Here is a 26,783-nt window from a genome sequence, read left to right on the forward strand (position 1 = left end):
GACAGACAGAGGGAGGGGGATAGGGAGAGAGACAGAGGAAGGGGGATAGGGAGAGAGAGAGGGAAGGGGAGAGAGAGAGAGAGAGAGAGAGAGAGAGAGAGAGGGATGGGGGATAGGGAGAGAGAGAGAGATGGGGGATAGGGAGAGAGAGGGAACAAGTGGCTCTTTTGGGAGAGGGAGAGAGAGAGACGGGATGGGGGATAGGGAGTGAGTGAGAGACAGAAGGGATGGGGGATAGGGAGAGAGTGAGAGACAGAGGGATGGGGGATAGGGAGAGAGACAGACACAGAGGGATGGGGGATAGGGAGAGAGACGACCGAGGGAGGGTGAATAGGGAAGAGAGAGAGACAGATGGATGTGGGGATAGGGAGGAGAGAGAGAACAGATGGATGGGGGGATAGGGAGAGAGAGAGAGAGAGAGACGAGACAGGGAGGGGAATAGGGAGAGAGAGAGACAGAGGGAGGGGGATAGGGAGAGAGAACAGAGGGAGGGGGATTAGGGAGAGATAGACAGGGAAAAAGTTGCTCTTTGGGAAGAGAGAGAGAGAGACGGGCTGGGGGATAGGGAAGAGAGGAGAGAGACAGGAGGGATGGGGAAGGGAAGAGAGAGAGAAGAGGGTGATGGGGTGAAGGAGAGAGAGACAGTACACAGAGGGGATGGGGGATAGGGAGAGAGAAGACAGAAGGGAGGGGCGATAGGGAGAGGAGAGAGACAAAAGATGGATGGGGGGATTAGGGAGAGAGAGAGAGAGAAAAGACAGATCGAGAGAGACAGAGGGATGGGGGATAGGGAGAGAGAGAGGGATGGGGGAGAGGGATGGGGATAGGGAGAGAGAGAGAAGGGATGGGGGATAGGGGGGGGAGAGGAGAGAGAGAGGGATGGGGGATAGGGAGAGAGAGAGGGATGGGGGATAGGAGAGAGAGAGGGATGGGGGATAGGGAGAGAGAGAGGGATGGGGGATAGGGAGAGAGAGAGGGATGGGGGATAGGGAGAGAGAGAGAGAGGGATGGGGAATAGGGAGAGAGAGAGAGAGGGATGGGGGATAGGGAGAGAGAGAGGGATGGGGGATAGGGAGAGAGAGAGGGATGGGGGATAGGGAGAGAGAGAGGGATGGGGGATAGGGAGAGAGAGAGGGATGGGGGGATAGGGAGAGAGAGAGGGATGGGGGATAGGGAGAGAGAGAGGGGATGGGGGATAGGGAGAGAGAGAGGGATGGGGGATAGGGAGAGAGAGAGGGATGGGGGATAGGGAGAGAGAGAGAGGGATGGGGGATAGGGAGAGAGAGAGGGATGGGGGATAGGGGAGAGAGAGAGGATGGGGGATAGGGAGAGGAGAGAGGATGGGGGATAGGGAGAGAGAGAGGGATGGGGGATAGGGAGAGAGAGAGGGATGGGGGATAGGGAGAGAGAGAGGGATGGGGATAGGGAGAGAGAGAGGGATGGGGATAGGGAGAGAGAGAGGGATGGGGGATAGGGAGAGAGAGAGAGGGATGGGGGATAGGGAGAGAGAGAGGGATGGGGGATAGGGAGAGAGAGAGGGATGGGGGATAGGGAGAGAGAGAGGGATGGGAGATAGGGAGAGAGAGAGGGATGGGGGATAGGGAGAGAGAGAGGGATGGGGGATAGGGAGAGAGAGAGGGATGGGGGATAGGGAGAGAGAGAGGGATGGGGGATAGGGAGAGAGAGAGGGATGGGGGATAGGGAGAGAGAGAGGGATGGGGGATAGGGAGAGAGAGAGGGATGGGGATAGGGAGAGAGAGAGAGGGATGGGGATAGGGAGAGAGAGAGGGATGGGGGATAGGAGAGCGAGAGGGATGGGGGATAGGGAGAGAGAGAGGGATGGGGGATAGGGAAGAGAGAGAGTGATGGGGCGGGATAGGGAGAGAGAGAGGGATGGGGAGTAGGGAGAGAGAGAGGGATGGGGGATAGGGAGAGAGAGAGGGATGGGGGATAGGGAGAGAGAGAGGGATGGAGGATAGGAGAGAGAGAGGAGGGGAATAGGGAGAGAGCGAGAGAGGGATGGGGGATAGGGAGAGAGAGAGGGATGGGGGATAGGGAGAGAGAGAGAGGGATGGGGGATAGGAGAGAGAGGAGGATGGGGGATAGGGAGAGAGAGAGGGATGGGGGATAGGGAGAGAGGAGAGGGATGCGGGGATAGGGAGAGAGAGAGAAGGGATGGGGGATAGGCGGAGAGAGAGACAGCGGTAGGTAAGAACATGCTTCTGATTAGAGCTTTGTTTTTATTTTATTTATTTTAGGATAGTTGTGTGTGTTATATAATTTGGTTCATGATTTTCAGTTTATATTAGGGACTTGGAATTGGTTTTTGTTGAATTTTATTAAAATGTTTAATAATGAAGTGTTGTCAAAGTGCTCTTTGAAGAGCAGTAAGAAGACCAAGATCATGTGGAATTACACAGAGTAAGAGCAAATGAAATACGAACAGAAAACCAATTTGTAGGTGTCAACAGTGAATGTAGGAGAAGCCTGAAAAGGCAAAAACAGCAGTCTCTGTATGTGAGACAGAATGAAGCTTGGTCTCACACACTACAACCTCACAGCCACTAGAGGGAGGGGACTGCTGAAGATTCAGTAGGAAACATACAGTTGCATTCGGAAGTTTACATACACTTAGGTTGGAGTCATTAAAATTCATTTTTCAACCACTTCACAAATTTCTTGTTAACAAACTATAGTTTTGGCAAGTCGGTTAGGACATCTACTTCGCGCGTGACACAAGTAATTTTTCCAACAATTGTTTACAGACAGATTATTTAATTTATAATTCACTGTATCGCAATTCCAGTGGGTCAGAAGTTTACATACACTAAGTTGACTTTGCCTTTAAACAGCTTGGAAAATTCCAGAAAATTATGTCATGACTTTAGAAGCTTCTGATAGGCTAATTGACATCATTTGAATCAATTGGAGGTGTACCTGTGGATGTATTTCAAGGCCTACCTTCAAACTCAGTGTCTCTTTGCTTGACATCATGGGAAAATCAAAAGAAATCAGCCAAGACCTCAGAAAAAAATTTGTAGACCTCCACAAGTCTGGTTCATCCTTGGGAGCAATTTACAAACACCTGAAGGTACTACGTTCATCTGTACAAACAATAGTACGCAAGTATAAACACCATGGGACCACGCAGCCGTCATACCGCTCAGGAAGGAGACGCGTTCTGTCTCCTAGAGATTAAAGTACTTTGATGCGAAATGTGCAAATCAATCCCAGAAAAACAGAAAAGGACCTTGTGAAGGTGCTGGAGGAAACAGGTATAAAAGTATCTATATCCACAGTAAAATGAGTCCTATATCGCTCAGCAAGGAAGAAGCCACTGCTCCAAAACCGCCATAAAAAAGCCAGGTTACGGTTTGCAACTGCACATGGGGACAAAGATCGTACTTTTTGGGAAGAAATGTCCTCTGGTCTAATCAAACAAAAATATAACTGTTTGGCAATAATGACCATCGTTATGTTTGGAGTAAAAAGGGGGAGGCCTGTAAGCCAAAGAACACCATCCCAACCGTGAAACACATCTCAAGACATCAGTCAGTAAGCTTGGTCACAAATGGGTCTTCCAAATGGACAATGAGCCCAAGCATACTTCCAAAGTTGTGGCAAAATGGCTTAAGGACAACAAAGTCAAGGTATAGGAGTGGCCATCACAAAACCCTGACCTCAATCCTATAGAACATTTGTGGGCAGTACTGAAAAAGCTTGTGCGAGCAAGGAGACCTATAAACCTGACTCAGTTACACCAGCTCTGTCAGGAGGAATGGACCAAATTTCACCCAACTTATTGTAGGAAGTTTGTGGAAGGCTACCCGAAACGTTTGACCCAAGTTCAACAATTTAAAGGCAATGCTACAAAATACTAATTGAGTGTATGTAAACTTCTGACCCAGTGGGAATGTGATGAAAGAAATAAAAGCTTAAATAAATCATTCTCTCATTATTCTGATATTTCACAATCTTAAAATAAAGTGGTGATCCTAACTGACCTAAGACAGTGAATCTTTACTAGGAATAGCTGTCAGGAATTGTGAAAAAACTTAGTTTAAATGTATCTGGTTAGGTGTATGTAAACTTCCGACTTCAACTGTATGTGTGTAAACATGTTGTACACATATCTATGTTTTTCATTTGGCTGGGTGTTCTGAGTGTTGGTTTACTCAAAAAACAGACATATCGTGCATGCATATTGCTTGAATCATGGATGGAGGGATGGATAGAGAGGCAATGAGAACCTCAGAATCTCTCCTCTGTTGTCTTGGCAATAGCCTGGAAACAAGTGGATGGTGCTGACCTGATACTTGTTCTGGAAATAAACAGAAAAAGCTGTTGGAGAAGTACAGTGCCTTCAGATAGTATTCATACCCCTTGACGTATTCCACATTTTGTGTTACAGCCTAAATTAAAAATGGATTAAATACTTGTTTTTTTTTTCAGAATACACGCAATACCCCATAATGACAAAGTAAAAACATGTTTTTAGAAATCTTTGTACATTTATTGATTTAATTTTTATTTATTTTTATGTTTAGGGGGTAGATCAGCTTTAATACTGCAGATTGTGTGTTCTATCAATGTAATTATTTGCATAATTTCCTATTCCCCATATATTTTTGCTTATTTATTTGATATATTTTCTGTTATTATTTTCCCCTAACCCCACCTCCCATCCCCTAATTGGAGTAAACTAATGGACAACAATACTTTGGCTTCTACTTCCAGTTTAACATACTATATACATTTGACAGAAATGGTACACGGACACGGTACATTTTACATTAGTTATCTATTTGTATTTTTTATTTTACCCTTCAGCTACCGTCAACCCCTCCCATCTATCTCTAAACACCATCCAGTCTTGACTTCTACATGACAAATATTTTCCTGTGCTGTGATGTTCCACAAAAGTTCTGAACTTTTCTATTCTCATAGTTTCCACAGATTCTAAATTAAAGATGAACACCTTTACTAAAAGTACTATTATATTATTGATTGACTGGCTATGACTTTTTAAGTCACCCAGCAGTGCTATTTGCACATTATTCTTTTTTTATTCTTCAAGCTCTGTCAAGTTGGCTGTTGATCATTGCTGGACAGCCAATTTCCATAGAAATTTTTGCCATAGATTTTTGCCATAGATTTTCAAGATGATTTATGTCAAAACTGTAACCAGGCCACTCAGGAACATTCAATGTTGTCTTGGTAAGCTTCTCCAGAGTATATTTGACTTTGTGTTTTGGGTTATTGTCCTGCTGAAAGGTGAATTTGTTTCCCAGTGTCTGGTGGAAGCAGACTGAACCCGGTTTTCCTGTAGGATTTTTCCTGTGCTTGGCTCTATTCCATAATTTTTATTTAAAAAAAACTCCCTAGTCCTTACCAATGACAAGCATGCCTATAACATGATGCAGCCACCACCATGCTTGAAAATATGAAGAGTGGTACTCAGTGATGTGTTGGATTAGCCCCAAACATAACACTTTGTATTCAGGACATAAAGTCAATTTATTTTCCACATTTTTGGGAATTTTACTTTTGTGCCTTATTGCAAACAGGATGCATGTTTTGGAATATTTGTATTCTGTATAAGCTTCCTTCTTTTCACTCTGTCATTTAGGTTAGTATTGTGGAGTCACTACAATGTTGATCCATTTTACATTTTCTTCTATCACAGCCATTAAACTTGGTAATTGTTTTAAAGTCAGCATTGGCCTCATGGTGAAATCCCTGAGCGGTTTCCTTCCTCTTTGTAAACTGAATTAGGAAGGACGCCTGTATCTTTGTATTTAAATTCAATTTAAATTAAATTGTAACCTTTATTCAACTAGGCAAGTCAGTTAAGAACAAATTCTATTTACAATAACAGCCACCCTGGCCAAACCCTAACCTGGATGACGCTGGACCAATTGGAAGACGCTGGCGCCACCTTATGGGACTCCCAATCACGGCTGTGATACAGCCTGGAATCAAACCAGGGTCTGTAGTTATGCCTCTAGCACTGAGATGCAGTGCCTTAGACCGCTGCGCTACTTGCGAGCCCAAGTGTATGTAGTGACTGGGTCTATTGATACACCATCCAAAGTGTAATTAATAACTTCACCATGCTTGATTTGATTTGATTTGAGGGGTGTGTGTGGGGTACAGAAATGAGGTAGTCATCAAAAACGAATGTTAAACAATACTATTGCACACAGAGTGAGTCAGTTCAACTTATAATATGACGTATAATATGTTTTTACTCCTGAATGTATTTAGGCTTGCCATAACAAAGGGGTTGAATACTCAAGACATTTGAGCTTTTCATTTTTTATTAACTTGTAAAAAATTCTAAAAACATAATTCCACTTTGATGGGATGGGCTATTGTGTGTAGGTGAGTGACACAAAATCAAATTTTAATCTATTAGTCATGGGATGTGAACACTTTCTGATGGCAATGTACAACTTTCTCACACTACTGAAACAACCACTTCCTGAAAACACACACACACACACACACACACACACACACACACACACACACACACACACACACACACACACACACACACACACACACACACACACACACACACAACGATTCCGTTCCCTTGGCTCCTTTGACCCATAGTGAACTTCTTAGCTATTGCACATTTACAGATGCACACCCATGTAATGTTTCTGAAGTGCTGTGACACACTGAAGTGCTGTCAAGCATCCATCTCTACATTGAATAGCTGTCTGTGGCGACTGACTGTCTATTGATAAAGACAGGGACATAAGTAGCCAAAGCTCAGTCACATGCTGATTGTGGGCCATGGGGACATCATCTTACTGCATGTGACTCCTGACCTCCTGAACAGTGTGTGTGTGTGCATGTGATTGAGAGAGAAAGAGAGAGAGAGAGAGAGAGAGAGAGACAGGCCAGTGTAATAACTCCCCCGAACTCTGTCCTCGGGACCCCAAGGGGTGCACATTTAGCTTTTTGCCCCTAGCACTACAAAGCTAATTCAAATAATCAACTAATTATCAAGCTTTGATCATTTGAATCAGCTGTGTACTGTTACTGCAAAAACCAAAAAGAGCACCCCTTAGGGTCCCGAGGACCGAGTTTGGGAAATGCTGGGCTATATTGTAAAATTCATGAAAACTAAAATTAGCTTTTTGGTCTTCATTTAAGGTTAGGGTTAGGCATAACGTTAGCAGTGTGGTTAGGGTTAGGTTCAAAATCACATTTTAAGAAGATAAATTGTAGAATTAGGCGGGGGTGACGACCCACAGGGAGGGTCAAACACAGAGGTCTAACTGTCTTTTAATCACAGGCGGCACCTTAATTGGAGAGGACAGGCTCATAGCCTAGTGCAGTGTAGCCTAGTGGTTAGAGCATTGGACTAGTAACCGAAAGGTTGCAAGTTCAAATCCCCGAGCTGACAAAGGTACAAAATCTGTCGTTCTGCCCTTGAACAGGCAGTTAACCCACTGTTCCTAGGCCGTCATTGAAAATAAGAATTTGTTCTTAACTGACTTGCCTAGTTAAATAAAGGTTAAAAAAAAAAAATATTGTTTTGCATTAACCACCAGAGTGTGTGTGTTTCAATCTGAACAGACAGAAGCCCTTTATTTGCGGTAATAAAGCTGTAGGGCCATAAAGCAGACAGCTTCAGCAGAAGGGGTAGTTACTGAACCTACAGCAAGAACCTGCTGGTCCTTATCAGATTGAGCACACACCCCACATAAGGAGCCCTATCAAGCACAGGCTTGACCAAGCAAAAAGTTGAGTGAATTAAAACGAAATGTAAAAAAAAGGAGGCACATAGGGTTGAGTTGTGGGATAAACTCAACTGACTCACATAATGTAGGCCAACTGGAGTGTCCCCTGCAGTTGCTAGTGTGAATATTGCACAGAGCCTTTAGAACAGATAAACAAACTACTGACGGCCTACCCCGGACGATGCCAATTGTGCGCCGCCCTATGGGACTCCCGATCACCGCCGGTTGTGATACAACCCCGGGATCGAACGAGGGTCTGTAGTGACACCTCTAGCACTGAGATGCCATCCCTTAGACTAACTCGAGAGCCAATAGTAATGACTGGAATGGAATAAATTGAATGGTATTTAACACATCAAACACATGGTTTCCATATGCTTGATACCATTCCATGTACTCCATTCCAGCCACACTTTTTATTTTTCCTGAGAATTAACAACAATATGTGTACGATGAGGATGTTCACAACATTTAATAATGGATTCACAAAAAAAGTACATGGAAAATCCAGTACAATAAGATATCGTTGACACGCACACGAATTTCCCAAATTCTAGTTTGTTTTCACAGCAAGCGGTAGGGATTTGTCTTTTTACCTTCGAGCCACCACTCTTAGCCCCCCGACCAATAGAATTCCGGTAAATACATGACAGAAATCTGTCAATAACTGCCCGGAGAGAAAGGGAATGGGACGCTATCATTGAAATGCATGGCGAACAGTTTGTTGACAGACCATCGTTTGGACGATTGACCATAGTCATTATTTTATTCCGTAAGCTACTAACTTCACCGATTGTGACTCGTATCTATAATTCAAAAACGTTAAAGCATGGAGAGGAAAGTTGTGGCCGCTCTCTAGTGTCAGAAGTTAGCTAGCAGCCAAGCTAGCTAGCCCACTTAGCCTGGCTGTACAGTCACCTGATCTGACAAGCTACTGATAGCATCAGTCTTTTTGGTGGCGGAGTTTGGTCCGCAGTGGTTCCCTCGTCCTCCAGCGGGGTGTTGTTATTGGTGAAGTGAGGACAGTTCAGCTCGTCCAGATATCTTGTCATGGAGGACCCATTTGACAGTGGTAAGGAATGACGACGCTCGCGTATCCAGCAAACTGCTACCTAGACTTTCTAGTCAGACACATTCTCTGTAGTAACTATCAGTTGAGCTTGTAGTAAGGTTAGCTAGATAGCCGAATGTTTCAAGTCAACAAATGTCAGGCTCTTGATTGCCAAAACTGCTCCCTGGCTAACGGACTATTCAGCAATATATGCACTTATAATGATGGGTGTGTTATCTGATAGACGCCTGGCCTTGAGTACAGTAACTACATTCGGGTTCGGCTGAATAAACCGGGAGTCTCTTAGCTAATGTGTCTTATGTGACATTCACTTGGGGACACAAACACATTCCCCATTCGGGCTGAGGTCAGGGTTGACTTTTGACTCTTGTCACCAGAGGGATTTATTTAGCTAGCCCATTTAAAGGCTAGCTAGCTAGCTACATATTAGCCATCTAAAGAGCAGGGAATTTAAATCTTATGGCAGCCAAGTTCCTACTGTTATCTGAGGGGAAAATCTGAGCAAACCTGTTGGATTGAAAAACTCAATTGCACTGACACCCCATCTTCTCTTTGTGCTTATTGGGACATTAGTCTTATTGTTCAGCCTTGGCCTACACTTTGCCCTACCAAGGAAGGTGAAGAAATCCAACTCAGATTGGTTTACATTTTCTGCTGCTCGAATATGCTAAATCCTCTTGTTTTAGAGGCTAGGCCAAGCTGTGTTAGCGTTATTTACAGTCTTGACTGGAGGCTGCATTAGTTCAGTAGATTGTTTATGTTCTAAAGACCCATAAAATGTCCTTTTAACTCAACTGTTTGCTTGGTCAAGCCTTTTGCTTTTGATAGGGCTCCTTATGTGGGGTGTGTGCTCAATCTGATAAGGACCCGCAGATTCTTGCTGTAGGTTCAGTAGCACTACCCCTTCTGCTGAAGCTGTCTGCTTTATGGCTCTACAGCTTTATTACCGCAAATAATAAATAAAGGGCTTCTGGTTGTTCAGATTGGAACACACAGACACATATACTGGTGGTCAATACAATCCATAATAGTCAATGGAAACACTGCTACTCAATAGACAGACACTGCTATATTTCTCTGAGTGCTTTTGCCTAATTGAAACATGTTCCATGTACAGTTGAAGTCGAAGTTTACATACACCTTAGCCATATACATTTAAACTCAGTTTTTCACAATTCCAATTAATCGGAGTTAAAATTCTATGTTTTAGGTCATTTAGGATCACCACTTCATTTTAAGAATGTGAAATGTCAGAATAATAGTAGAGAATTATTTATTTCATCACATTCCCAGTGAGTCATTAGTTTACATACACTCAATTAGTATTTGGTAGCATTGCCTATAGATTGTTTAACTTGGGTCAAATGTTTCAGGGAGCCTTCCACAAGCTTCCCACAATAAGTTGGGTGAATTTTGGCCCATTCCTCCTGACAGAGCTGGTGTAACTGAGTCAGGTTTGTAGGCCTCCTTGCTCACACATGCTTTTTCAGTTCTGCCCACAAATTCTCTATAGGATTGAGGTCAGGGCTTTGTGATGGCCACACCAATACCTTAACTTTGTTGTCCTTAAGCCATTTTGCCACAACTTTGGAAGTATGCTTGGGGTCATTGTCCATTTGGAAGACCCATTTGTGACCAAGCTTTAACTTGACTGATGTTTTGAGGTGTTGCTTCAATATATCCACACCATTTTCCCCTCCTCATGATGCCATCTATTTTGTGAAGTTTTGTGAAGTGCACCAATCCCTCCTGCAGCAAAGCACCCCCACAACATGATACTGCCACCCCAGTGGTTCACGGTTGGGATGGTGTTCTTCGGCTTGCAAGCATCCCTCTTTTTCCTCCAAACATAACAATGGTCATTATAGCCAAACAGTTATATTTTTGTTTCATCAGAGCAGAGGACATTTCTCCAAAAAGTACAATCTTTGTTCTCATGTGCAGTTGCAAACCGTAGTCTGGCTTTTTTATGGCGGATTTGGAGCAGTGGCTTTCTACCTTCAGGTGTTTGTAAATTGCTCCCAAGGATGAACCAGACTTGTGGAGGTCTACCATTTTTTTTCTGATGTCTTGGCTGATTTCTTTTGATTTTCCCATGATGTCAAGCACAGACACTGAGTTTTAAGGTAGGCCTTGAAATACATCCACAGGTACACCTTCAATTGACCCAAATTATGTAAATTAGCCTATCAGAAGCTTCTAAAGCCATGACATCATATCTGAAATTTTCCAGAAAATGTTTAAAGGCACAGTCAACTTAGTGTATGTGAACTTCTGACCCACTGGAATAGTGATACAGTGAATTATAAGTTAAATAATCTGTCTGTAAACAATTGTTGGAAAAATTACTTGTGTCATGCACAAAGTAGATGTCCCAACCAACTTGCAAAACTATAGTTTGTTAAGACATTTGTGGAGTGGTTGAAAACAAGTTTTAATGACTCCAACCTAAGTGAATGTAAACTTCCGACTTCAATTGTATGTTATTTCATTAGCCTACTTCAATTCGGAATGCACAAGGCCTACATGGAAAGCCTAACTGATGGGTGAATCCTGTCCCGGACACAGACTGCAGTAGTATGGAAATGAAATGCCAGGAGATTATTCCTTGTTCAGCTGACACAGGTTGTTTTCACTAACGCAGCCCAGAGGAAAGGCCTCTTGCCTGGCCTTATCTGCCCTGAGGCACCAAGTATACCTGGTCTGGGCTCTGCCTGGGGTGAGTCTAGTCCCAGCACCACTATGGCCTTGAACTTCAGGTCTGTGTGGTCCTAGCTAAGTCATATATGATAAACATATAAGTCTGTAGACTGTCTGTGGATCTGTGTCTGTTTGTTTGAAAACAGGAAGAGTCTGGTGAGATGCTGCTGACACTTTCAGTTTCGTTGCTGCTTCAGCTATAACATTAGACCTTGCTGTGTCAATTTGAGGTGCACTCATTTTGGTCTTAGTAACAGTTACCACATTTTTAGAATGGCCTCATTTGACACACAATACTAGTTCTAACATGGACAAAAATGTTGCTATGGTTCTTATTTTGATTGGGGTATTATTAAATATGTGCCAGCAGCATACCACCCTTCATCCCACTGCTGGCTAGCCTCTGAAGCTAAGCAGGGTTGGTCCTGGTCAGTCACTGGATGGGAGTCCAGATGCTGCTGGAAGTGGTGTTGGAAGGCCGGTAAGAGGCACTCTTTCCTCTGGTCTAAAAACAATATCCCAATGCCCCAGGGCAGTGATTGGGGACATTTGCCCTGGCCCTCAAACCATTATGGCCACCTAATCATCCCCAGTTTCCAATTGGCTCATTGATCCCTTCCCACCTGTGTTTTCAGTCAACTTACCTGGTAAAATAAATAAATATTCAGCTCCATATCAAGGCCTATTAATAGAAGCAGAATACTCTGCAGACCACAGGACTTCTGAATCAGGACTAGATCTGCTGCACGGAGGGATAGGATGAACTCTGATGGCTTCAGTTAGCCTTCTCCTAGTCACTCAGTCTAGGCAGCTGGGCCCTACCAACACGCGTGCATGTTCTCACACAATGGAACACGCGCAATAGAACGTACTAGGTGTATGAGATGGCTTTTTTTATAGTGTCATCGGTTATGATGATACTGGCTCTCTGTTCACTTACACGCAACACCCACTATTCACTGACACACACTGGGACTTCAGGGTGTGTGTGAGAGCTTTGTTTGCACCCTGCCCTGCATTCACCCACCACTGAATCAGAACACACATAGGGGCTCAGTCCCTCTGCACGCTTTTATTACAGGAGAAAAATGGGACCCTTTACAAAGAGGCACAACGGGACATTTTTTTACAGTTCGACTACTGTTGTAATTGTTGTTATTGAATTAAATAGTTGACCATTTCTCTGTTTTTCTGAGGAGATACTGGGGAGAACCAAATGAAAGGGAGCTCCACGCATGCACGTTTTATTGAACGTGTGTGTACGTGTGTGTACGTGTGTGTGTGTGTGTGTGTGTATATTAACCTTTTGTTTGCTTGTATGTGTAACCAGAGCGAGCGTCCCTGCCCAGGAACATGATAGAGAACAGTATGTTTGAGGAGGAACCTGACGTGGTGGACCTGGCCAAAGACTCTACAGCCTTCCCGGTAATGATATACTATACAACACTGACATTAACCCATCCCCTCATCACTATTCCCTTTTTTTCTTCCAACTGTTTGTTTTTCCAGATTTTTATATCTTGCCTTCTCTTTTTATTTTCTCTCTCTTCTTTCGCCTCCTCCAGGAGTTCCCGGCGTTGGACCCAGATGAGGTGGTGTATGAGCCCCGTAGCTCCCGTCTGCTGGTGCGAGGTCTGGGAGAGAACGACCTGGACGATGAGGAGGAGGACTATGAGTCGTCAGCCCGTCTACTGGGCATGTCCTTCATGAACAGAAGCTCCACCCGCAGTCCTAGCGCCTCCCCTTACATCAGACAGGCTCCACCCAGGTTACTTTTCAAGTCGAAATAAACTTGGTTTAAAGTGCATTTAAATATGACAGGCACTTTACAGTAAAATAGAAACAATACTAAAGATGGATATTATATTTATAGATTATTAAATTGTTTAATTTGTTGTTTTTTGGCCAGGTCATGTTCCCGCCCCTCTGCCCGTATGCTGGTGGTGGGCGTGTTCATCTTGGTACTGGTCACGTCCATGGCGATGGTTCTCTATTTCCTGCCTGGCTGTACCTTCACTAAGGTGTGTGTGTGTGCCTCCTTGCGTTTGTGTGTGCCTCCTTGCGTTTGTGTGTGCCTCCTTGCGTTTGTGTGTGCCTCCTTGCGTTTGTGTGTGCCTCCTTGCGTTTGTGTGTGCCTCCTTGCGTTTGTGTGTGCCTCCTTGCGTTTGTGTGTGCGTGCTTGCGTTTGTGGTTACTGCATCGGCCTCCACAGCTACGGGGTGGTGTGTGCGTTCACTGTGTTGATCCTCTCTCCCCAGACTGGCTGTCCTAAGGCTAACTCCTCCACTCCTATGGAGCTGGTCTATCCTAAAAGCACCAATGGGGAGCTGTTTCCTTGGAATGAGCTCCGCCTCCCAGCCAGTGTACGACCTGTAAACTACGACCTCTCCCTGACCCCTAACCTGACTTCCATGACCTTCACCGGCCGCACCATCATCAACATGATTATACAACACAACACCAAGCGTGTTGTTTTGCACAGCTCCGAGATCAATATCATCAAGGCAACCTTTCAGGTAACAATGCTACGAACATTGACTATTTAATCGGAAATGGTAATATTATTTTATTATTGAAAACTTAACTGTTATTGTTCTTATGTAACTTCCTTACTTGCAATGTGAAGAGAGTAAGAGTTGCTTTCCCTGTGGAGATAAATGACGTATTACTTAGCAAGGGAAACATCATTAAGCTAAATGTTTTTACCTAGTTAGATTGTTTCACCTTGTTAAATACTGTTTTTACTGTAACCCTTCCAGGTTGGAGAGGGTAAGAGTGTTGAGGTGAAGGTGTTGGAGTATAAACCATGGCAGCAGATAGCTGTCAGCTTCCCAGGGGATCTGAAGGAAGGCCAGGTGTGTGTGTTAACATTGGACTACACAGCCAACCTTTCACACACCTACGACGGCTTCTATAACAGCTCCTACAATGACAAGACTGGAGCCAAGAGGTATGCAAAACACTCTAAAGACTATTTACTAAAGTTTGTCCTAAAAATAACAACATAACTCTGTGTGAATGCAGTGAGACACATTCTTTAAGTGTGAAAACTTGAGTGTATGTTGACCTTTAGTAAACTTCAAGCCTAGTCCGTGCTCTCTGTGACTGAGTGATTCTATTCAACCCTCAGGGTCCTAGCTGCCACACAGTTTGAGCCTCAGGCAGCCAGAAAGGCCTTCCCCTGTTTTGACGAGCCGGCCTTTAAAGCCACTTTCCTGGTCAGGATCACCAGAGAACCTGAATACATCGCTCTGTCCAACATGCCCAAGGTACACTGTGTGTGTGTGTGTATGCGCGTGTGAGTTTGCGTGCACCTGTGTATTTTTAAGTTGTCAACACATTTTGTAATGTATATTTACATCAAATGATTATTGGAGACGCTTCACATGAAGAATGCCAGTGTGTAAACCATCTGTTAATGAAACTATGCACTAACTACTGTAAGTCAATCTGGATAAGAGCGTTTGCTAAAATATAGATGTAATCTAACTGTGTTGTGTTTCCCAGGCTAAGACGACTACATTACCCAGCGGCATGCTGGAGGATGAGTTTGAGCAGACTAGTGTTAATATGAGCACCTACCTGGTGGCCTTCATTGTAGCCAACTTCACCAGCATCACTAGAAATGTGTCCAATACACTGGTACGTACAGAGTCCCTGTCCTATGGCCTGCAACACACTAGAATGCAACTCTGTCTACTCTGTGCCTACCCCCCACAAATTTGTTTCTATTGTATTTATTCCATGTGTATGGTGTGTGTGTTGCAGGTGTCGGTGTACTCTGTGCCAGAGAAGAAGGAACACACACAATATGCTCTGGACACCGCGTCCAGGTTGCTGCAGTTCTACAATACTGTATTTGACATCGACTACCCTCTGAGGAAACTGGGTGAGAGGAGAGACAGAAACACACAGACAGACACTCTGCCCTCACACAATTAGCTCAACTGATGAACACCTTTTACATTTAGTAGTTAAATAAAGGTTCAATAAAAAATCTAAATGAGGCCAAAAGATGAATAAAAACAATGTGAGGGAAAAGTCTGTCTTCAATTATGTGACACAAAATACACATTGGTATTGACCCCTCCACGTTTCTGTATCTCGCTCTCTCTCTCCGCTCCTTTCTTTCTTCCCAGACCTGGTTGCTATCCCAGACTTCCTGGCGGGAGCGATGGAGAACTGGGGTCTGATCACCTTCAGAGAGACCAGCCTTTTGGTACAAAACCAGTCCTCTCTTCTCGACAAACAACTAATCGCTAACGTCGTAGCCCACGAACTCGCTCACCAGGTGTGTAGACGATTCCGCGGCGATGGGGAACGTGTGTGTGTGTGTGTGTGTGTGTGTACACGTCGGCAGTCTTAATGCTGTGTTGACGTTTGGTTAAGAAGCGCTGCTGTTCTTATGCAGTTGCTTTAACAGTGTCTAATGCTCTTCTGATACTGTTATAAAGCTGCCGTAACACTCTTCTAATGCTGCCATGTGTCAGTGGTTTGGGAACCTGGTGACGATGCGCTGGTGGAATGACCTGTGGCTCAGCGAGGGCTTCGCCACCTACTGGCAGTACGCATCTCTAATGACAGAGTTCCCACAGCTGTACCTAGTAAGTAGTACCACGTCACGTGTAAGTGCTGTGCAAGGGGTCAATGTAGATTAAGTTGGCCGTGGTAGAATGACCTCTCTTCCGTCTCCAGGGCAATGTGTTCCTGGAGGAGCGGTTCAAGGCGATGGCCAAAGATTCTCTGAACTCCTCCCACCCAGTCTCAGTGTCGGCCCAGGTGAACACACCTGAACAGGTGTCTGAGATGTTTGACTCGATCACCTATGAGAAGGTACTTCGATTACATTATTCGCCTTTACTTACAACTTAATTGATTAGTATAGTGAATGATATCGAGTCCTATGGTCACAGCAGTGATGTGTGTGTGTGTGTGTGTGTTGTCTTTGTGTGTGTTTGTTTGTTTCTAGGGTGCGTCCCTCCTGCTGATGTTGAACTCCACCCTGCCAGACGGTCAGTTCAGGAAAGGTCTCCTCGAGTACCTGCGTCAATACAGAGGATCTAACACTGTTACTGATGACCTCTGGAACAGCATCACACGGGTAGCAGTGGTCTGTCTGTGAAACCCTGTCTCTGTTTCCTGATTTTTAGTTATTTTCACAGGTTCCTTTTTTTGTCTGCAAAATCTGGTGTAGTACCCTTCCCCCTTTCACACCATCACCCTGCATGCGTATTGTGTGTGGCGATGTCTTGTCTATTGTGTTAGTACTACTGATGGGGATGATTCTCCAGCTCTCTCTGGCCCAATGTGACAACTAGTAATATAAGTAGTAGGGCTGCCCCTTACAACAACAACAAAAGATTGGTCGACTGAGGAAAAAATGAAACGTGTATTTTTCCATATGTTTGAATACAATCTACTGTATCTAGGCTACTGCTTTAAACACAAATCACCGTTACGCTCCTGAAGTTGCCGGTAATAGGCTACACCAGCCGTCGGCAACCTTTTCCGTTTGGAGTGTTAAGTTATCGTACCATTTCTACTGATCTGCGTGCAAGTTATAATTTTCATATAATGTAAAAGTAACATCCATTGCCAATATATAAAAATACCCAACATAAAACCAACAAATAAAAACATTGCAGCCTGCAGGTAGATAATATCCTGATAAGTATCTAAGAATCACATTGGCTACGTATGGCCTGTCTACAAGTAACTTGAAACATTGTCAGCTATTAACTTGGTCTGGCCCCGATGCTCGTGCTAGCAAACTTCCGACACTGTATCAAATCTGACCATGTCCTCCTGATTCCTGCTTACAAGCAAAAACTAAAGCAGGAAGTAGTCGTGACTCACTCAATGCGGAAGTGGTCAGATGACACATACTAAGCTACAGGACTGTGTTGCTAGCACAGGCTGCAATATGTTCCAGGATTCTTCCGATGGCATTGAGTACACCACATCAGTCACTGGCTTTATCAATAAGTGCATTGACGATGTCGTCTCCACAGTGACCGTACGTACATACCCCAACCAGAAGCCATGGAATACAGGCAACATCCGCACTGAGTTAAAGGGTAGAGCTGCCGCTTTCAAGGAGCGGGACTCTAACCCAGACGCTTATAAGAAATACCGCTATACCTGCCGACGAACCATCAAACAGGACTAAGATTCAATCCCACTACACCGGCTCCGATGCTCGTCGGATGTGGCAGGGCTTGCAAACTATTATGGACTTACAAAGGGAAGCACAGCTGTGAGCTGCCCAGTGACACGAACCTACCAGACGGGCTAAATTACTTCTATGCACGCTTCGAGGAAAGCAAAACTGAAGCATGCAGGAGCGCACCAGCTGTTCTGGATGACTGTGTGATCACGCTCTCTGTAAACGATGTAAAACCTTTAAACGGGTCAACATTCACAAGGCCGCAGGGCCAGACGGATTACCAGGACGTGTACTCAGAGCATGCGCTGACCAACTGGCAATAGTCCCTGTGCCAAGAACACCAAGGTAAACTGCCTAAATGACTACAGACCAGTAGCACTACAATTGACCGTTGCAGCTCTAGCAGGGCAGAAATTTGATGAATTGACTTGTTGGAAAGGTGGCATCCTGTGACGGTGCCACATTGAAAGTCACCAAACTCTTCAGTAAGGCCATTCTACTGCCAATGTTTGGCTATGGAGATTGCATGGCCGTGTGCTCGATGTTATACACCTGTCATCAATGGGTTTGGCTGAAATGGCCAAATCCACTAATTTGAAGGGGTGTCCACATACTCTTGTATGTATAGTGTATTTGCCACTGCTTGACTAAAAACATTTCTTCAACCAACAGCCTATCGATCAAACAATCGACCAGTTGATTAAATTGTGTTAGCCCTAATTAGTGGACATATATCATTGATTATTGTTTCTGGATGTGCCAGGTCCAAGTGCTTCCCCAGCAGGAGAGTGTGTCAGACATGATGAGAACATGGACACTGCAGAAAGGCTTCCCATTGGTTACCGTCAGCCGCAAGGGTGGTGAGGTGACCCTCACACAGGAACACTTCCTGCTCTCCACAGACAACACCACACACACCTCCAGGTGAGATGCATGCACACACATATGCTCGCGCACACACACACACACACACACACACCAACCCGTTTTTTTTTTTGTCCTCAGCCTGTGGCACATTCCTGTGACATACGTGAATGACAGCTGTAGCTCCGCCCCTTCCTGCAGACAGATGTTCACTCTGAGGAATAAGACCGGTATAACACATTCAACTTCTGTACATTGAGCTGGGTAGCTGTCATTTAGTTTGACTTAATGTTATGCATTGTCTAGTTCGTGTGACAGGCTTGTATAGTACTTAGTGATGTTTGGCCTGCTGGTTGTGTGCTCTGAGGTAAGAGCATGTTCATGTGTCTGAGTGCATTGTTCTGTGTTTTCCTCTTAGCGACTCTGAAGGTGTCAGAGAGTGTTAAGTGGCTGAAGTTGAACTACATGAACACAGGCTTCTATATAGTTCACTATGGAGACGAGGGCTGGGCAGCTCTCATAGACGCTCTAAAGACTGACGTCAGCACACTCACACCCCACGACCGCGCTTCGCTCATACACAACATCTTCTCCCTGTCCAGGTCAGTGTGTGTGTTTGTACTGTGGCATGGTCCACTCAATGGAGGGAAATACTCGCTAGATGATATCTCTCAGAAGGATGGGATTTCATTTTTTTCAGACTGTGGTCGTTGCTGTAAAAAAAAAAAGTGTTCTCAGTCAACCTACCTGGTAAATAGTTAAGAAATGGATGAATTGGAGGCCTTTCTTAATACTCTGCCTGGACTTGTACGATTACCTGAACATGTCATGTTAGATGTTTTGGATGTTCAACTGAACAGACAACGGACACAAATAGACTAAATTGATTCATATCTATTCATTTTTTTCTCTCCCGCTCATCAGGCTGGGTCGTGTGTCCTTCCGTCAGGTTCTCAGCCTGTTGGACTATACTACCAATGAGACTGAGACTGCTCCTCTGACAGAGGCCCTATCACAGCTCAGCTCTGTCTACAGACTACTGGACAAGAGACCGGAGCTAGGACTGGTGGCCCGCATGAAGGTACACACTAGATTGTCAGGTACCTTGTTCTGATGCCTAGTCCCACAATTTGGGACAAACTGACTGTGCTAACGTTCTCTTTGTAATGTGTGTTCCAGGCGTACATCTTGGGTCATTTTGGCCCTCTGATGGACAGTCAGGACTGGGGAGTGGAGGAGAGCGTCTCCAGTCAGGAGCGGAGGTCAGCCCTTCTAGAGGTGGCATGTAGTCTTGGACGGCAGAACTGTACTGACCAGGCCACGGCCCTCTACGAACAGTGGACCAACTCCAACCAAACCAATCGGTACACACATGGACTGAATGAAAATGGTTCAAACGATGTAGTAAACAACAGTTGAACTAAGCTCATGAGGCATTTATGAGGCATTTATAATATTCTTCAAGAATCAATGGCTATATATCATGAATGTAAAAGGTCCAAAACGTATGTATTTATCGTATATTGCCCCTTTATGGATATAAACAATGAAGACAGGCTTGCTTGTTTAAAAAAAATATATACTATTAGATATTTTGGCTGCCATTGTCTTCATCAGAAATGAGTAAAGCTAGTGATGTGATCTTGTGGTAATGTAGTGATGTGTTGTCTCTTCCAGCATCCCAGGTGATCTTCAGCGAGCAGTGTTTTCTGTAGCAGCCCAGTCTGACTCTGGTTGGCTGTCTCTGCTGGACACCTACAGACTCACCACTTATGACTCGGAGAAACGCAAGATACTGCAGGCCCTCGCCTCCACACAGGACCCACGACGCATCGTATGGTGAGAGAGACCGAGTGTGGTTGGGGGGGGGGGGGTAGTAGAGGTCTTCACGGATCCACCTGTACCTGAATACCCGCGACCAGAATTCAAAATGGTTTCACTGGTCTGAGTCGGATCTGATATGAATGTCTCAGGTATGTGTAGTTTTAACTGACCCATTCAGATCCGAACGCGACTGCTGCAGTGGAGGGAGAGCGAGAAATCATGTCATTTATGCTGCTGGTCTTTGCTTTTCCTGAGAGTGGTGCTGGTTGGAAGCAATAAGCTACAGTCATAGCCTCCGTGTGGGGAAAAGATTAGGAGATATCTAATCAATGATGGAATGGAAAGTTAAAGGAGAAGGATGAGCTACAACAATCAAGAGCCAACAGGTAGGCTGCTACTTTATATTCTGAATGAGTTGAGTTGTTGTTTGTAACTGTAGGATGAGAAAGCGCATGCAGCTTCAATTAGCCTAGATGGTTAGTTAACCAGGTTCTCCTGGTTTGATGCAGTCAAGACGGGTACTATGTAATCATATTGGATGATAAATAACTTAGCTACAGTATGGCAGCCTTTAGTCTACTATAGTGCGAGTCGGCTTGTTTGGTTGCGGTCTCTCTCTCCCTCCCTGTACCCTGTGTCACCCGCACAGCACTGCCCCTGCTAGATCGTCACCTCTCTCTACCTCCTCGCCAATGTGCTTAATCAGCTCTGGGTTAGTAAAGTAGCTTAAATTGATTTTTCTGCTGCTTCCCTCACTCGGGTCGGGTCTGGATCCAACGAGGTCTAAACGGAACCGATCTAGTTGTCCTCGGGTCCGTTCGGGAACGGGTCTGTATATTAAAAAACATATATATTGGGTCTGGACTGGAATTCCCCAGGTCCATTTCAGAACGGGTCCAGCTTTTTGGACCAGTGAAGGCCTCTAGTCCATGGTACTTAATCAATCAATATACAGACGATTAACTGGCCAACTTAACCTCTACCCAGAGGTTGTGCGGAGAGTCACAGTTGTAATTAAGCTGTTCCCAGATATGTTTGTAGCGGCCTGTGGTGTGTCTCTGCAACACTCTAAACACATCCTCCTTCAGGATTCTGAATACGGTGCTCGAGGGAGGGATTATCCACACCCAGGAGCTGCCACTGGTCATCAGCACTGTGAGCGACGGCTTCGCTGGCCACTTGTTCGTCTGGGACTTTGTCAAAGAGAGCTGGGACAGGATCATAGAGAAGTGAGTGCCCGTAAAGAATAAGATCAATTATACGTTTACATACTTACACCGTCAACATACAGAAATGGACACATAAACAATACAGTTTCCCAATTAGAATCTATGGCCCTGTTTTGATTGCATGATGTGGAAATGTGGCCTGTTTGGATTGGCTGTTGTGAAGATGTGGCCTGTTTTAATTGGCTGTGTGTGTGTGTGTGTGTAGGTTTCCAGTGGGGTCCTATTCCATCCAGAGCATCGTCAAGTCCACCACCTCCCAGTTCTCTACTCAGACACACCTGGAGGAAGTGAGCTGACACCTCAGAACCATGCTGACTATATCATGTCTGTGTATCAGATGCGTAGAGTCCTCTTCTCTCATGTCAACTCTTGTCTGTGTAGGTCCAGGGTTTCTTCTCCAGTCTGAAGGAGCGGGGCTCTCGGATGCGTAGCGTCCAGGAGGCTTTAGAGACCATCAGACTGAACCAGCACTGGATGGACAGGAACCTCGCAACACTTAGAGACTGGCTCTAACATGGCCGCTGGGCAACTGTAGCCGTGTTGGCATGGCAACAGCAGCTTTTGCACTGTCGTAGGGCTTGTCTCAGATCTCATATTCCCCTTATTGTTCCTACTTTTTAAAACTACTTTTCGCTAGGGGTGGGCACAGTTAATCGAATATCCGGATATACGGACAGACTTGAGTGTTCATTTTTGGAAGAATCAAAATTAGAAGCTTGTTTTTTTTATCAATGGAAAAAGCTTTGTCTAAATTAAATTAAGCAAGGCAACAGTAAACATGTTGTCCCCCACAAATTATGCAGAAATCTAAATGGCAGAAAATCCATCATGGCGGGTCTTATTGTCTTTGTGAGGAGGGGAACCTCTGTACCGAATGTCATGACATTAGGTCAAACGGGTGAGGGGCGTGACCTTTCATAGTTTGAAAATGCAATCTTGTTATAGCGCCACCAACTGGCCTTAACTGTAATTTTGTAAATGCTGTATCTCTATGGCAATACGCATTATTCCCCCAAGTTTGGTCAATCGGACCAGTGCTATCTGAAATATTGGGCGTAAAGACAGATCGGGGAGGACAATTATACTTGGGACATTTTTACCTACAAGGATATACAGATAACTGCCAAAATAAAGTACACACCAACATAATGTCTTAATAGGGCGTTGGGCCGCCAGAACGGCTTCAATGCGCTTTGGCGTAGATTCTACAAGTGTCTGGAACTCTATTGGAGGGAAGCGACACCATTCTTCCGTGAGAAATTCTATAATTTGGGGTTTTGTTGATGGTGGTGGAAAACACTTGTCTCATGCAACGCTCCAGAATCTCCCATAAGTGTTCAAGAACGGGTGACTGATCCACCCACCCACACTCTTTAAACCCCCTATGCTGCTTTGACACCCCTCTTTCAAAGTAACAGATATCTTCTAGCCATGGTGGGCAACTGGGCATTTTTATACATGACCCTAAGCATGATGGGATGTTAAATGCTTAATTAACCCAGGAACCACACCTGTTTGGAAGCACCTGCTTTTTAATATACTTTGAATACCTCATTTACTCAAGTGTTTCCTTTGTGTTGGCAGTTACCTATACCATGACATATGAAATTCTTAATTTAATAAAACAACATTTTGAATGTAGCTAGTTTTTATAACGGTGTGTTGCGCTACTGCTGCACATTTAGGCCTCCAGGCTGCCCTGACATCGGCATGCTAGTTTTCCCATTTCAAATAGCGATTTACAGGCACTCATCTTACTGAGTTTTCACAATACCTGACAGATCATTGAAAAACACTCGCCAGAAAACCTTTTTGTGACCGACTCGGTTCCATCTTGGTGAAAATCAGACTTGATGTTAGCCAACCTCCTGGAGGACAGCAGCATGTCCGCTGTTTACCTCTGCCATGTGCATTTCCGTCATTCTGATTGGTCGGCAGTCAATATCCGGATATCCGAAAAAGTATCATGATATATTATTTGAATAGTAAAATAATTTCAAAGGCCCATCCCTACTTTGCGCAATGATCAGAAGTAGTGCACTTTACTGTATAGGGAACATGGTGTTATTTTTAGGCTTGTCCTATGAGTTTATTTAGCTCAGGGTGAACTCAAATTCCTCTCTATGCTGTCGAGCAAACTTCCCCTACAGCTTTCACCACGACACCATGCCTGGATATAGCAGCCCGTCTCTCTTTCAAACTCGACGTGCTTCACATTGTATGGCGGTAACTCGCCCCTTCCGCCACATAGTGTATGTGTAGCAGCCACCTGAGAAATAAGGAAAGGGAATACAGGAAGAGAACATGCTGTGTGTCATCAACGCTGGCCACGTGTCATCAGTATGGGTCACCTGTGAAACTCATGGTGCAGTGACTAACTGCTCTCTCAGACCCTGGCCCTGACACCAACCTCCTCATGACTGTCCTACTGACTGTGAGCAGTGGGGGAGATGGGAGAATGTCTGTTGAAGGCCAGAGTTGGGCTACAGAGCTGATACACAATACTACCCAGGCTTCAGCCAGAACATGTACGGCTACCAGTAACATGTTGAAGGAACATGAAAATACCTTCTCACTGTTTAGATGCTCCCAAAGTTCTACTGTACCACATTTCCACCACTAGGTCTTTTATTTAGACCTCAAGAAGTATTGGTTGGATAGTGGGAACGTTGCTGAAACGTTGTTTGATGAATCTTGAAGCATCCCCCCCCCCAGCACTCCCTGTGAGCACTTCTTCTGTTGATGTAACTTTATTTGTTACATTTTGACAGTTAAAGGAAAACTCCACCCAAGATTGATCTTTTGGTATTTATTTCATTAGTCCATTGTTGATCTGGTCCCAAAACTGCTTTTCTACTTTTCCTTTGCATATGAGGCGATCTGTGTACAGAATATTTCACTCTCACAATGCTTGTAAAGATGTCATTATTATTACTCCTATCTCTACCTTGCTTTTTGCATGTCCTATTTTGTGTGAGCAGATCTCTCACTTGTTGTTTTAATTTTGGTTTCTGTTGTGTGTGTGTGTGTATATATAGTGTGTACAGTGTGATACCACGTAGACATAAGAGTCCCGATCAAATGGTTTTGTTTTTACTAAATAATGACTTATAATGTTGGCTCACTTCAATGCCTCATGTTGGAATATGGCAGGGTTTCCCAAACTCACCAAAAAGGTGAATGTTGGTGAATGTTGTGGTTAGTATACAGGGTCGCCTGATTATGTCTGTCTTTTCCATTAAAGGACTTGACAGTGAGGGACCCAACAGTGTTGCGTCTGTAGAGCTGGGTAGAGTCGTTTTCTATGCCGTGTCTGTAGTCCAACAAAGTGTGGATAATCAGAAAGTAATTTCACCAGTTTAAGTTCTGTGATTGGTTAGCCTGGCTCAGTCAGGGCTAGGTTACGTTGTCTCGCTGTGTGTGAGGTTTATGGTATTCAGTTCTGTATGGGAGCCTTGTTGTTGACGTTATTGTTTCAGCCTCCCGGCTGGCTCTGTTAGAGTTCCCTGTAGGAACAGATCTAGGGCCAGTTACCACCACCAAAGCCAATGAAGACCCTGGATCTGTGTTTAGGGGCATCTTTGTGCTACCTCCTCTGCTACAGCAGCACTGGTCAACCACTGAATGTCCTGAAGGAACTCTTCTATTACAAAACAGCATGACCAATGACTGAGTGTCTAGCTAGGTCCTCTTCTAATCTAAAGCCTCAGATGTCTATGTCTCTTGTTGGTACTGGCTCATTCTGAAGGAGGATTCCCTTCCCTGTCTCACTCTGAATGTTATGTCATGTTGAAAACATTGGAAAAACCAGGTCATATTGGTGGTTATGATATTTATTTTGTATTTAACCCATATTTCACCAGGTAAGTTGACTGAGAACACGTTCTCATTTACAGCAGGGACCTGGGGAATAGTTACAGGGGAGAGGGGGGATGAATGAGCCAATTGATAGCACTATGAAATCAAATATGGTAGCTTTGGTACAGAATTGTGAATCATATTGTTGATTTTTAGATGTTAATCATTCACTCACTCACCAGAAAACAACAGCCCGTACTGTACCTCAGAGCTCAGGGAGATATGTTAGTAACTGTTAACTCTTCACTGAACCTACTGGCATAAAGCCTACCTAACACTGCCACAAAGATGACATGTTATATAACCAGTCATCATTACAGCTGATGCAATCTCATGAAAATGGCCTTTTCCACTACCATAACTCAAACTATTATTTAGGTTTGTTAGATTTTATATCAAGTTAATTAGCCAAAGCCTACATAATGACTGTTTGTTTTCTATGTCAGTCTTACGACAGTGTTATAATGCCTTATGACAGACGGTTTAGGTGAAGTGTATAAAGACCCAGATGGAGGTGGCATGTCTCTAGATTAGATTATGATTCTATGTTAGTGTATTCCTATGCCAAGCTCACCTTGAGATTGTTGCTCATCATTTTAAACTTTTTTTTGCACTGGGGTTGAATGATGGTGAAAAATGTAAGGCTCTTCATGCCATGAAAAAAAAATTATATATATATATGAATAAAATTGTTTTCATGACTTTCATTGCTCTGTATTTTGTGTTCAGCGGGTCAAGTGTTAGCTTGGGATTTATCCAAATGTGCTACAGATAGGAATGTAATGTAGACTATACATAGAGTTGTTAGGACTGTATGCTTAATTACACAACTAGACCACCAGAGGCTGCTCTTTCCCCCCTCTCCCAGTGACGTCTCACTGTCTTCAGTCTTGCTCGTCATATTTGTGTGGTGGAGGGCTCATTTTAATACACCATAGATCATGTGTCTTATCGTTCCTTTTCCCCACCACGAAAACACAATCTTTAAGATAATTTCTGTCATGTTTTGTACTCCAGACACACAACTGCACCACCTATCGCACCTTCACAAAAAACATGAAAACATGGCTAAAGGCCAATCCGACTTGAACATAATCGCTAGCTGTGTATTTCAGTTTTCCATGTGTGTAGTTTGTGAGATGTGGAAACACTGTTGCTTTTGTGTTTTGTGCTATTGTGTTTTGTGCTGTCTACATGATACGTGTTGCTTGTCCTATGTTGCTCTGCGTGTGCTCACTACTCATTGTTTTTAATAACCTTCCCAGGGACTGCAGTTGAAAATTAGCCGGGTAGCTAAAACCGGCACATGT

The 26,783-nt window shown here is 44.3% G+C and overlaps 1 protein-coding gene across 2 annotated transcripts; it reads left to right on the plus strand.

The window, feature by feature from the left end:
* The first annotated feature begins 8,417 nt into the window (after positions 1-8,417).
* Positions 8,418-26,180, plus strand: lnpep (leucyl/cystinyl aminopeptidase). 2 transcript variants are annotated; one of them, XM_020473171.2, is made up of 22 exons: positions 8,418-8,832; positions 12,863-12,957; positions 13,098-13,300; positions 13,442-13,553; positions 13,791-14,048; positions 14,292-14,482; positions 14,663-14,801; positions 15,040-15,174; positions 15,301-15,421; positions 15,672-15,823; positions 16,023-16,136; positions 16,228-16,365; positions 16,502-16,642; positions 18,462-18,622; positions 18,704-18,792; positions 18,981-19,164; positions 19,487-19,643; positions 19,742-19,926; positions 20,240-20,401; positions 21,475-21,615; positions 21,821-21,902; positions 21,997-26,180. In XM_020473171.2, the coding sequence occupies exons 1-22, from the start codon at positions 8,811-8,813 to the stop codon at positions 22,126-22,128; spliced, it is 3,114 nt and encodes a 1,037-aa protein (XP_020328760.1). In that variant the 5' UTR covers positions 8,418-8,810; the 3' UTR covers positions 22,129-26,180. The 2 variants fall into 2 exon arrangements, with proteins under 2 accessions (XP_020328760.1, XP_020328768.1); XM_020473179.2 differs by having other exon boundaries at positions 16,502-16,633.
* The last annotated feature ends 603 nt before the right edge of the window (positions 26,181-26,783 follow it).

This window comes from Oncorhynchus kisutch, linkage group LG3 (assembly GCF_002021735.2).
Source record: "Oncorhynchus kisutch isolate 150728-3 linkage group LG3, Okis_V2, whole genome shotgun sequence".
NCBI classification, from domain to species: Eukaryota; Metazoa; Chordata; class Actinopteri; order Salmoniformes; family Salmonidae; genus Oncorhynchus; species Oncorhynchus kisutch.